Source organism: Myxine glutinosa, chromosome 7 (genome assembly GCF_964187855.1).
Source record: "Myxine glutinosa chromosome 7, kmMyxGlut1.1, whole genome shotgun sequence".
In the NCBI taxonomy this organism is placed as follows: domain Eukaryota; kingdom Metazoa; phylum Chordata; class Myxini; order Myxiniformes; family Myxinidae; genus Myxine; species Myxine glutinosa.
The window spans coordinates 5173281-5186762 of record NC_136267.1 but is presented as its reverse complement, the minus strand read 5'-3'; the positions used below and the strand labels follow the sequence as shown (position 1 = coordinate 5186762).

At 48.1% G+C, this 13482-nt stretch overlaps 1 protein-coding gene across 4 annotated transcripts in view; it reads left to right on the top strand.

Annotated features, from left to right (window-relative positions):
• Positions 1-13482, top strand: part of LOC137412114 (E3 ubiquitin-protein ligase HECW2) — a 318934-nt gene that overhangs the window by 214252 nt on the left and 91200 nt on the right. For all 4 annotated transcript variants that reach the window (XM_078781247.1, XM_078781243.1, XM_078781246.1 and 1 more), the window contains one exon: positions 4929-5025. In XM_078781247.1, coding sequence (XP_078637373.1) covers positions 4929-5025 — 97 coding nt within the window. The remainder of the gene's footprint in view (positions 1-4928; positions 5026-13482) is intronic.

The following is a 13482-nucleotide window of genomic DNA, read 5'->3' as shown; positions in this document are numbered from 1 at the left end:
TACTCTTCACATCCGTTACCCTTCCTCCAAAATTGTTACACTCCTCAAAACCCGTTACACTTCTCAAAACCCGTTACACTTCTCAAAATCGTTACAATATATATTGTTACGGAAACGGAGGACGGCTCTCCCGTTAGCAAGGGGTGGTTAGCCCCTTGTCCTGTTAAGCTGGCCGTCTCCCCGGTCCTGGAACTATCCCGCTTCTTCGTGGGGTGAGATTGGCCAAGGTGATTGGTCAAGGGAGTCCCGTACACCTCCGCCAACCTCTCCACGAAGCCGGTGGATAGCCCCGTTCCAAACCACGGACAAGATGTTATTTGCCGAGCGGGTTAGCAGTCCTCGGTTCGAACCATTAGCAAAGACTCAACCCGATTCTGAGCGTTGGCCAAATCGTGCCACAGGTGTTCAATGTGGAAACCTCTAAAACGAACGGATGTGAAGGAAAGAAGGCAAAGGTAGGAAGAACAGGAATTTATTACTAATTATGTACAAGTCAAAGTAACCAAGGAAGAAGGAAAGAAAACGAAAGTAATTTACAGAAGAAGGAGACACAGTGCAATTCTACTTTTCTATACAGGCTTACTTAAACCCCAGGGACAAAACAAACAAGACAAACTCACGTACACAAAAGGTTGGTATGGCAGGGATGGTACGGGACGGCAGAGGAGGGTCCAGGTAGATGATAGGCGTCGAGGTTCGGCTCCAAGCTCGCGTTTTGGTCCACGCCTGTGGGTTAGAGGCGGAACCCGGCACACAGCTCCGCTTCGGGCTGGCAGCGAGGAACCGGCAGCTCCATGTATGCGGTTTCACACCGGCAGCTGTCTCACGCGTCCTCCGCCTCCTGCGTCTCCGACGCTCCTTTACTACTTCACAGAATCTGTCTGCGGTCCAGCGAACCTCCCTCAAAAAACCTCTCTCAGCTTCCCCTCAAACGAGCTGCTCTGGCTCGTGTCCGACTCCGAACTCATCTTTTAACCAGTCCTTCCCAACCTCCTTTTATGGCTTTTCCCGCGATCAAGCTGTGGGTTAAGAGGGCACGCCTACCGGGCCGCTCTCCGCAGTGCCGATTGGCGGGCACGGGCTCTCTGGCTCCACCCTTGATGACGATGGGCGGGCACGCCCTTCTTCCCCGAGCTGACCACGCCGTAATGGCGGCAAATGCAGTTGGCAATAATGCCGTTGGCAATGATGCAGTTGGAAAGGGAGGCTTTGGGGGAATTTGAAAAAGGGGATCTATCTTATTCGATTCGGTGCAATGCAGTGTCAACTAATGGGCAACAGAGCCTTAAACTGGAACACATAATAAAGAAATAACAATTTAGAAGGGTATATGATTTTCTACGTGCATGCGATGGACTAACTAAGGGGACGACCTTTGACCTTTACACAAATGTAGATATTTACAAAGATCATGACATTACTTACAGAGGGTGATATTTACAAACAGGATTCTCAAATCCGCAACAATATATATATATATATATATATATATATATATATATATATATATAGTTACAGTCATGGGTTTGGGTCTACTTGGAGGGGGTGGGCTGGTTCCTACTACTACTAGGAGAGGGGGTCTTTTTGAGGCCACCGAGCATGACAAAGAACTTCATGTCACAGCGGGTTGTTAATCAAATGCAATTCCCTAATTTGTCAACCACGTGGTCCAGTGTCCTCAGTATTATTGCTGTTTAACTGGAGGTTACGTGGTCTCCTCGCCCTCAGTTATGCACTACACTTATCTTGATGAGATCTTAATTATGATGGCCGAGCTACCGCTAGTGCATACCGGACTTGGATACGGGCCAATTACTTGTGGAATTATAACTTCTCAGACTAACGTATGTGCAAACAGTGCTAGACCATTGGGGAAAAGACGAGCTCAGACAGATTGGAAATTAAGTTCAACTAAAGGTGATTTATTATATACAAGAACCAATGATGTCATGCAAATGCGGGGTGATGGGGGGGGGTGGGGGGGGGAGGGGGGTATCCAGGACTTTAAAGCACAAAAGACAATCAAAATAAATCAAAAAGTTGGAATGCAAATCAAAAGGTACAAGGGGGCAATCGCGAGCAATGAAGAGCGCAAGCGATATGTACAGCAGACAAAACGGACGAGATGCAGAACTTAACCTATGCCTTACCTATCGGCTATACCTAAGACCTGGGTACCTAATCAGACATCCACGGAAGGGAGATCATAACAGAAAGAGGAGAGAAAGGATGAGCGTAATCGGCCTCTTGGCTCACCTGGAGGGGCTGTCGTTCCTCTGCGACCGAAATGCTAAAGGGAGGGGTTAAAAGGAGGAATACTGAGATGTCTAGGGTGAGTGATCAAGGTGCAGTAGGGGTGCGTGGGTGGTACAAGATGGACCCGTGAAGGTGTGCTTCAGTGGTTGCCCTGAAAAAGACAGTTGGTGACTTATTTGAGCTCTGTCCATCATAAAACGATATTGGTGTCAGTGTGAGAGTGTTTATCTTGTGAAATGCACCAGAACGCTCATTTTTACCCAATTAACAACTGACAATATGGGAAGAAGGAAAGACAGATGACATAAGGGATGGTTTATTTATTAATTGTGCTCCCATGATTTTGGAAAGAGTGTTGATGGTGGAAGTGGATAGGTTCAGCATTCGTGCACATAAAAAAGTAGGGAACTTTGCCTCCCCGTGCCCCATGCTTCGACTTGTATGCCCCTCTTAAATACATTCCTCCTTTTTTATTGGTCCCTACCTGGAGGGGACTATAGGTTTGCTCTCCGTCTGTCCATCCATCCGTCTGTCCCACCTTCCTGAGGTTTTCTTCACTTTTCTTTTTCCTTACCCTTTAACATATTGAACTGAAACTTGGTCCATGGTTTTATTATGATAAGTTACAGAAGTTATGATAAGATAAGAATTATGATAAGAGTTTTGGGTTGTTTCACCAATTTTTCATGGAGTTTTGCCCTTTTTGAACTTAGAAAATATCACATATTATACATGGGTCAGTTGTCCAGACTTTCCCCCCCTACAGTACCCTTTAACATATTGGCGTGTCCCCGGGGTTAAGACCCCTAGGTGATGGATGACCGAAACGAGCTTTACTCCGAGGTGTATTTGGGAACTTGGCGGGATTGGCTTTGGTGCGCGGGAAAGGCCCGAAGCCTTATCTGATCGGGAACACAGGGGTTAATCCGAACCCACAGAACAAAGAAACGAAACAAGACACACAAGTAAAATTCAACAAATATAAATGTATTTGCAGTAATGTAAAAGACAATGAAAGGTGAGGTAAACTAAAATTCCTAGGTTGAGGATCCTCCATCCGATTCGTATGCAGACAAGGGAATGATAAAAGAAAAGAAAATAATGTTGGTCATGCAGCCACTTAGCTCTGGTCAGGGCTTGGTGGTCGTCGCCTCGAACCACCACGCAGGAAACGCACAAATGGCGCAGAGTCGCTTTTTCGTCGCGCCTCAACCATGAGGTAATCCGAGCAGGTGGCCCTTCTTCGCTAACACGGCTCAGATGATCTCTCCGGCGCACACAGACAGGCGCCCGTTGTCCTCCCACGCAAAACAACCAAGTGACCGCCGCGATCAAGACCAGGACGAGAGCAAAAGGCAACCGCAGCCTTTCTCTACGAAAGCCAGCACAAAAGAGGGGGAGTGTGACTGCCTCCAACGAACGCCAGCACATAAGAGAGAGAAAAATGTTGTCTCCTCTTGCTTTTTCTCCGAGCATCCCGATGATGTCATCCTTTTGACCAATCACCCAGCACCGTTGAATCCTCCCAACCAATCGTCCTTCGGGGCGTGGCCTCACGGCCATTCTTGACGCCCAATGACGAAGCTCGGGGGCGTGGCCTGTCAATTCCGGTCCTCCGAGGTGGAGCCTAGCCTTCCTTCGGGAATGTTCGGGGGCGGGGTTCCCTTGCCCATCGGCAAATGCTGTTTGTCGGCCCTGGCAACGTGGTTGGCTAATGGAGCCCATCGCCTGGCCGGCTGAGTTTTATAAGAACATTAGGGAAAAATCACAGTGGGCCAATTACACACTGGGGTTTATTAATCTTACGCCCTAGAACTAGTTTACACAAAAGCCACGCCCCTTATGGCGACATGCAAACACTCTTGACCTGAACATTTACCCTGCTTATGTACATCGAGATGGGCTTCTCCTTCTTCGCGTCACACGGTCCATACTAAAACCTACACATTCCTAACTCTCCTAAGGTATTTCTTCACCTATCCCCACAAACGTAACAATATATATTGAACTGAAACTTTGTCGGGGACATGTATTGCAAAGCAATTCTCCATATTGCTACGATTACATTCCTCCTTCCAACTTTTACACTTTCTCAATCCTCCCAACACCCTCCCACACTTTTCTCTTGTTCCATCCCCCTTTTCCATCTTCTCAGTTATATTCTTCCTGAATTTACTCCCTCTCCCATCAACCCATCACCTCCTACTCACTTTTTCAGTTAGAATTTTTTCTTTTTTTTGGAAATCTTCTTTACTCACATTATTATTGGACATTCCCGTGTACTATTCTCTCCTTGAACACAAAAAGCCCCATTTCCCCGTCTTTTCTCTTATCAATGACGTGACAACACTGCAATCATTACAATCACTCGACACTGAATAGTCCTGAACGCAGCAAAACAAATCCCATGATATTTTGCCTATAACTCAATGCAGTCTTGTAAATGTGCCTGAAGTAAGCATCCCTAGCTGTACCCCACCAGCACAAAGATTTTCTGTTTCATAAGAATCGAGCTTTCACTTAAATATATTACCTTGTCATTTCTGTCCCTCTTCTGTTAAGTGACTATAAAATGATCGCATTGTTTGGCCACCCTAAATGTGTTTAAGATCTGATTATAAATTGAACATGCTTTTCGTTGTTGGTGTTGTTGCTGTTTCTTTTAATCGTAGCATACAGTGACAAGATTGTGGCATTCCTCAGACAGCCAAACGTATTTGAAATCCTGCAGGAGAGGCAGCCGGGCCTAACAAGGCACCACTCGTTAAGGTACTTGAGCCCGTGAGCGGAATGTCGTCTGTGTCTCGGTGAAAATGACAAGCAAATGTCGTGATTTGTGTTGTGGCTTCTAATTGGACATTTAATCGGTAAACCAGCTTGAATATTTTTGAACATAAAGACATTGTTCTTCATCCACTGTTACAAGTGTTTTTGTTGATTTTGGAAAAACCAACAGATTTGTTTCCTGTTTTCGAGGGAAATGGCTCTGAGAGGTAATCGTCACTGGTTTGCACTCTGCCTTGCTTTAAATCCAAATAATATTTCTAGTTTTACGATTAACCAGCCAAAGAAATGTGAGACGGCCTCCTCACTCCTGTGTTAGATGGTGTCGTATCATGAAAAGAGGTTACAGGCATGAATGTGATGGTTAGTGCGTGTTTGTGAAAGTGATTAATGACCAAGTGCCACTTCTGGGTGTTCCCTGGTATTTCTAAACCTCATAATGCTCATTGGACGGTGAATATAATAAATAACCACCTTTAGAGGCCATTTTTCCCCGCAAAGCGGGGGTTGGCCTTTTTCGGGAACCGTGGTTGTTGTTGTTTTTCGGTCCCCTTTTTGAAGCAATGTTTTACGGCCGGATGCCCTTCCTGACGCCAACCCTTTTTGCCGCCTTTAACGACAAACAGGGAATTACCAGTGAACTGGTACTCAATTAGCCGACCTCGGAAGGATGACAGGCTGAGTCAACCCCCCTGGCTTTAATTCAGCAATCGACCGGGATTCGAACCCAGGATCCTAGGATCCTAAGCCGGCACCCTAGCCACTAGCCCAACACCAGGGATATTGGACGGTGAATGACAAATTATTTCCTTTAGTTTCTCACGCGCATGGCTGAGCACATGTTTCATTGAAATTAACGTCTCTCATGTTATTGTGAAAAGCATGGTATCTAGATTACCAACTAACAACTGACAATATGGGAAGAGGGAAAGACAGATGTCATAAGGGATGTTTTATTTACGAACTCGCAAAAATACTCGGCGTTGCCGGGTAACAATAAGTTGCTTCCTGACAGGAATATGAATTGGGGGGGAGGGGGAAGGAGAGGAGAGTGGGAGAAGGGAGGAGGAGAGGAGGGAAAGGGGAGGGGCAGAGAGAGAGGGAAGGGGGGGGGAGGAAGGGGAGGGGGAAGAAAGGGGAAGGGGTGAGTAGAGGGGGAGGGAAATGGGGAAGGGAAAGAGGGGGTGGAGGGGAGAAGAGGGGAAGGGAGGGAGAGAAACGGAGAGGAGAAGGGAGGGGGAGAGAGAGAGGAGGGTTGGTGGAGGGGAGAGAGAGAAAGGAGGGAGGAGAGAAGAAGGTAGGGTGGAGAGAGTAATGGGGAGAGAGGAAGAAGGGGGGCGAGGAGGAGGAGGGGGAGGAGCACAGGGGAAAGAGTATGGAATGAGGGTGGAGCGAGGAAGCGGGGGTAGGGGGGTGGGGAGAGTGACTATATCGCACAAAAATGTTAGTCAATGAAAAAATGGGTGCCTAAAAACAAAAAGGTAGCTCTGTCTACTGTAACACCATAGCTTGCAAAAGCTGCCTGAATAGCGTTCACCAAGTGGTGGTTAATCATATTCAAAAATATATGCAATCTGGGTCCATCATCTAGAGGGAATTTCAAAAACAGATCCAAATCCAGGTGCAGTGGAACAGTGGCGTAGCGTATCAAGGAAAAATGACGTTCGGGGCGAGATGTCAAATTGCCGCCTCGTAAGTTCCCATAAGTCTTTGAATGGTGTGTGTGTGTGTGGGTGGGTGTGTGTGTGTGTGTGTGTGTGTGTGTGTGTGTGTGTGTGTGTGTGTGTGTCCGTGTGTGTGTACGTGTGTGTGTGTGTGTCCGTGTGTGTGTGTGTGTGTCCGTGCGTGTGTGTGTGTCCGTGCGTGTGTGTGTGTGTGTGTGTGTGTGCGTGCGTGCGTGCATGCGTGCACGCGCGCGTGCAGTGTCCATGTCAGGGCTGTAATCTTTTTACCATTTGAGTTTTGTCATCACATTTTCACCAAAGCTTTATTATGAGAATATGTAGAAGGCAAATTAATAATTTTGTCAAAAGGTCAAAGGTCAGCGTCACATCAAATCATCAATTTTCATGCGATTGACCTGAAATTTTAAGAATTTGCATATGGGGTCAATTAATTTGGACAGCACATATGAATTACACCAAACACAAAAACGGCAACACAAAGATTTACCTTTAAATAGTCTTCTATAAATGTGAAAATCAATCGGCAAATCAGCGAAATGTGGAAACCACAGAGAGCAGACAAAATGTCGACTTTACATTTGCAATGATACAGTTCAACATGGCAGACGTTTGATTTGAGTTCCAAACACGACGTTTGATTTGTTGTTTTTTTAAGAAATATTTTTTTGTAGGTACATTAATATAATTATCTATTAATACAATGAAAGTATATCACACAAAAATGTGATCTCTGTCTACTGTAACGCCATGGCTTGCAAAAGAAAAGCAGCCTGAATAAAAACAAAAAGGGAGCTCTGTATCCAGTAACGCCATGGCTTGCAAAAGCAGCTTGAATAGTGTTCACCAAGTGGTGGTTAATCATTGTGATGAAAATGTATCCAAGTTGCGACCCAGGCGCCATTACCGCTTCTCTCCACGACGTGGCTATTATAAGAACTTAGCCCCGAGTCGCGAAGCGCAGTCCTGAGACATTTATCAAGCTTTATCCATGTGCCATGCGTGTCGAGCTGAAGCCAGCCAATGTTGGTCGGGTGTGCCACGCGCGCCCCAATCGGCATACTTTGGCAAAGTGACCCTTCCGGCCACAAGAATGACAAGAAACTTCACGCGCCGGGCAAGCAGCACGGAGATGATTTCTACTTCCGCAGAAGAAGCACTTAGCGTTGCTCCCGGCCAAGGTAGTCGCGGCGAGGCTCGTACCTTCGGCCCTGAGTGCCTCAGCCGCCTCGGGCTGTGTGTTGGGAGCAGCAAACTCCATAGCAGCTTCGGTCTCCGAGCGCCGCTCGTCAGTGAGCCCCGCTGTAATGTAAGGCCATCCGTACACCTCAGATTGTGCCTGAGCTTCAAAAAGTACAATAGCTTGATTGAGGGCCTGTTTCAGCGTCAGGCTCGGTTCTTCCAGCAGACGTCGCCGGATGCTCGTAGAGTAAAATCCAGAAATATAAGCGTCACGCATCAAATCATCACACATTTGCTCGTGGGTCCGGGTCTCATGCGCACATTCTTTGCCAAGACGCCGCAATTCTTGGGCAAAATGAGTGAGTGACCCCGAAGCGTCCTGCTTCCTGGAGGCGAGCTGGTACCGCATGTGAATAACATTCCGCGGCTTGATATAGATGGCGCGCAGTTCACTGTGTCGATCCGTCAACTCGCGCCCTGTGGGGATCTCGTTGGGACCGAGCTTTGCTCGGGGAACCCGGTGTTGGGGAATTCGCCCTCGCGTCTACCCCTTCCCTCGCCCGAGCCGCCAGAGATAATTGCACCACCCCAGTCACCGTCGACTGAGAGCACTCCTGATGGAGTCGATCTAGATGCTGCTACCGAGGGTCCCGACGTGTACAGCACGCGCACGGGACGAGAGATTCGCCACCCTGATCGTTTTGGCTGGTCGTGATGTAACTCTCATGTACTCAGCTGCTAACTGTAGTTATACGCTTGATGCTCACCGGCTTGCTAGCGAAGTTTTAAACCCGGGGAGAAATGGGATGAAAAAGTATCCAAGTTGCGACCCAGGCACCATTACCGCTTCTCTCCACTTCGTGGCTCTTATAAGAACTTAGCCCCGAGTCGCGAAGCGCAGTCCTAAGACATTTATCAAGCTTAATTCCACGTGTATGCTAAGAATGGTAAGGGAACCACTTTTCATGTCGCTTGCTTGCGTGCTTGACTATGATACTCTTATTGTTTGTATGCTTGACATATATTGATCCTATGATTGCTAATTCTCTTTCAGATATTGCTGGTGTTCGATTCAGATTAACTCACCTTCTGAGACCTGTTGTAGATCTGATTATTTTACAACACTTAATCTGAATCAGCGTCCCCATGTCGGGTTTATAGAAGCGGGGTTTGAGTTCGGCGCAAACAGGACAAGAGCGACATAAATGACGAACGTCCTCGACAGAGTAGGGCAAATTGCGGCTTCGCACAAAATGAACCAGTTCGCACAAACTTCGCACAAAATTTACGCATTCTCCATGACACAACGTATCATGGAGAATGCGTAAATCATCGGAGGAGTTTAAACTCGCACAAACACCTGGTCTGGTCTGGATAAAGCATCTGCTGCGTGATTCTCCCGCCCAGGGCGATACTTGATACCAAAGCTATAATCAGCAAGCTCAATGCGCCAGCGAGTGATTTTTCTCGTTTTTAATGCGCTGGGCATGTCTTGTGTTATACATGAAAGCTACACTCTGCTGATCGGTAATGACATCGAAGCGTTTACCCAGCAAATAGGGTCTCCAACGACGAATCGACTCATCTATCGCATACGCTTCCTTCTCCACAGAAGAATGACGTTTCTCAGCGGAGGATAACTTCCTTGAGAAAAACGACACATGCTTCCCCCCTTGAGAGAGAGTTGCAGCAATGGCATGATCCGACGCGTCACTCTCGAGGACAAAGGTAACGTTATCGTCGATAGAAGACACAGCAGCGCCCGCTATGTCCGACTTCAGAGCCTGGAAGGCGACCTTGGCAGCGGGAGGGAGAGGGAACGTGTTACAATCAATGAGGGGACGAAGCTTCTCGGAGTAACTTTCGACCCACTTTGAATAATGTGCAAATAGCCCGAGGTCATGCTTCAAAGAAGCACGATCATGCGGCGGCACCATGTCGAGCAAAGGGCGGAGATGTTCCTTGTCAGGTGTTATGGTTCCCTGGGTCACAGTGTACCCCAGGAGATCAATCGTCCTAGAGGAGTAGCGACATTTGTCCTCATTAAACGTCAGACTACACTTTCGCACCACCTGGAGGAAGCGTTTCAAATTGGCGTCATGGTGAGCCTGGTCGTAGCCGCAGACCGTCAGATTATCCAAATACACAAAAATGTCTGTTAATAGTTCTTTTGCAACGATGTCGTCCATAGCCCTCTGGAAGCACGCGACCCCATTCGTTATTCCGAAAGGAAGTCGCGTAAACTGATACAACCTCTGTCCGGATTCAAAAGCTGTATAAATTTTGTCGTCTTCCGCTATAGGGATTTGATGATACGCACTCTGGAGATCGAGAGTGCTGTACACACCATATTGGGCGACCTGTCGAACCAGAGAATCCAATCCTGGTAGCGGATAGGCATCCAGAAGCGTAAGCCTATTTATGGTTTGCGAATAATCGATTACCATGCGCTTGCGATGATTTTCGGATCGCACAACCAAAACTTGCACACGCCAAGGAGAACGGCTGGGCTCGATTATGCCTTCGCGGAGGAGTTTGCTCGTCTCCTTAGAAATGAATTGAGTATCAGCCCGGGAATAGCGCCGGCATTTGATCGCAATTGGGGCGCAATCCGAAGTCAGGTTTGGAAACAAAGTCATCGGTTCAAGAGACATTCCTGCCAGGGCGCATACCGAGAGCATGTCATCTCCCGCAAATGTCATTTCGAAGCGACGTGGCACTCGAGAAAACCGTGCCCTAATATAACTTCGGCACATAAGATGGGCAGTACCATTAGGCGAACATCAGGGTACCATTTACCATTAATAACTAACTTGACACGACATTCGCCCCTTGTCCGCATCCATAAAGCTTGCGATGCCATGTAGGTTCTGTGCGATCCTCCAAGGATGGGCCACCCGTGACGGCGGACGAGGCCCATATCGACGGAGCTCTCGGTCGATCCCGTGTCGACCAAAGCTCCAGCTGTTTTCCCTTCAATCAGGACTGGAACGAGGGCTCTGGTCAGCCCCTGAGGTCCGGGCTGCACCGGAATGGCCTGGGGTGATGCGCGTGCCATGCGTGTCGAGCTGAAGCCAGCCAATGTTGGTCGGGTGTGCCACGCGCGCCCCAATCGGCATACTTTGGCAAAGTGACCCTTCCGGCCACAAGAATGACAAGAAACTTCACGCGCCGGGCAAGCAGCACGGAGATGATTTCTACTTCCGCAGAAGAAGCACTTAGCGTTGCTCCCGGCCAAGGTAGTCGCGGCGAGGCTCGTACCTTCGGCCCTGAGTGCCTCAGCCGCCTCGGGCTGTGTGTTGGGAGCAGCAAACTCCATAGCAGCTTCGGTCTCCGAGCGCCGCTCGTCAGTGAGCCCCGCTGTAATGTAAGGCCATCCGTACACCTCAGATTGTGCCTGAGCTTCAAAAAGTACAATAGCTTGATTGAGGGCCTGTTTCAGCGTCAGGTTCGGTTCTTCCAGCAGACGTCGCCGGATGCTCGAAGAGTAAAATCCAGAAATATAAGCGTCACGCATCAAATCATCACACATTTGCTCGTGGGTCCGGGTCTCATGCGCACATTCTTTGCCAAGACGCCGCAATTCTTGGGCAAAATGAGTGAGTGACCCCGAAGCGTCCTGCTTCCTGGAGGCGAGCTGGTACCGCATGTGAATAACATTCCGCGGCTTGATATAGATGGCGCGCAGTTCACTGTGTCGATCCGTCAACTCGCGCCCTGTGGGGATCTCGTTGGGACCGAGCTTTGCTCGGGGAACCCGGTGTTGGGGAATTCGCCCTCGCGTCTACCCCTTCCCTCGCCCGAGCCGCCAGAGATAATTGCACCACCCCAGTCACCGTCGACTGAGAGCACTCCTGATGGAGTCGATCTAGATGCTGCTACCGAGGGTCCCGACGTGTACAGCACGCGCACGGGACGAGAGATTCGCCACCCTGATCGTTTTGGCTGGTCGTGATGTAACTCTCATGTACTCAGCTGCTAACTGTAGTTATACGCTTGATGCTCACCGGCTTGCTAGCGAAGTTTTAAACCCGGGGAGAAATGGGATGAAAAAGTATCCAAGTTGCGACCCAGGCACCATTACCGCTTCTCTCCACTTCGTGGCTCTTATAAGAACTTAGCCCCGAGTCGCGAAGCGCAGTCCTAAGACATTTATCAAGCTTAATTCCACGTGTATGCTAAGAATGGTAAGGGAACCACTTTTCATGTCGCTTGCTTGTGTGCTTGACCATGATACTCTTATTGCTTATATGCTTGACATATATTGATCCTATGATTGCTAATTCTCTTTCAGATATTGCTGGTGTTCGATTCAGATTCACTCACCTTCTGAGACCTGTTGTAGATCTGATTATTTTACAACAATCATATTCAAAAATATATGCAATCTGGGTCCATCATCTAGACTCTAGAGGGAATTTTAAAAACAGATCCAGGTACAGTGGAGTGACACCCTATCCCATGGAAGTGTTACGTGCTCCTCCCCCGACCCCCTGGTCACGGTGTACCTCCGAGCCCCGAGAGGAGTCACGGCAGAAAAATGTGTTATTCTGTATGTCAAAGATCAATGGTGAAGCCACACCAATTGTTACTCGCAAACAAATAATGTATTAAGATCACACAAGAATAACAGTACAACAATAATAGTAATCAAAAGTACAATCAATATGTCCTATGATGGTACCATCAGTTTCGTAATATATAACTCACTGTGCTCCAAGTGAGTGGAACGAAGAAGATTCCCAATGTCTCTAATTCCCAGCTTCAAGCCAAAGTGGATTCGCTCCAGCGATCGTCAGATCAATGTCCAATCGCGACCAGAATCCCGTTGGGTTGGCAGTTACAGTCCTGCTGCCAAAGCTGTGCAAAGGCGCCCTCCAGGCGACTGGGAAATCCAAAGGCGCCCTCCAAGCGACTGGGAAATCACACCCTCGGGTATGGACGTTCCACAGCTCGCAGTCAGCAAACCTCAGATTTACCTTCAAAATCTGCGTTGCACACACACACACCAGATACGTCTGAATGCGGTGAGAACGGCTGACGTGAAGCAAAGAGAAACCTTTCGCGACGCGCAAAGGCTGAAGCGAAGCAAAGAAACCTTGCTCGGCGCACAAAGCGCGCGAGTCAAAATGGCCGACGGCCCATTCTCGAGACGTAACGGCCCGACGATGATTCTCTCCGAAATCGATCGCAAAACCTGACACGCAGGTTAATCTGTCACAGCGATAACCACTCTGTCGCAGGAATCCCTTTCCTGTGAAAGGCAAAGTTCACTCGTGACTCTTGCTCGCAAACGTTCGCTCCAGACCGCAAAGCAACTATGCTTCTTGTCCGACTCCACTCGCTCCGCCTTCTTTTCTCTCCTTCCTCTTCGTCGTCACGTTCCCGATCCTGTTTCCTGTTTCTTTTAACACTAACTTTTTCACCTTTTGAAAACAGTTCATAAACAATAAACCTTTTGAAAACAATAATAGTACATGGAATCAAAAATGTTTACAGTGGATGAAAACCACCACAACGGAAGTGACGAATCCGTAACAGAAGGAAGTATGAATTAAGTTAAAAATTATTATGAAGT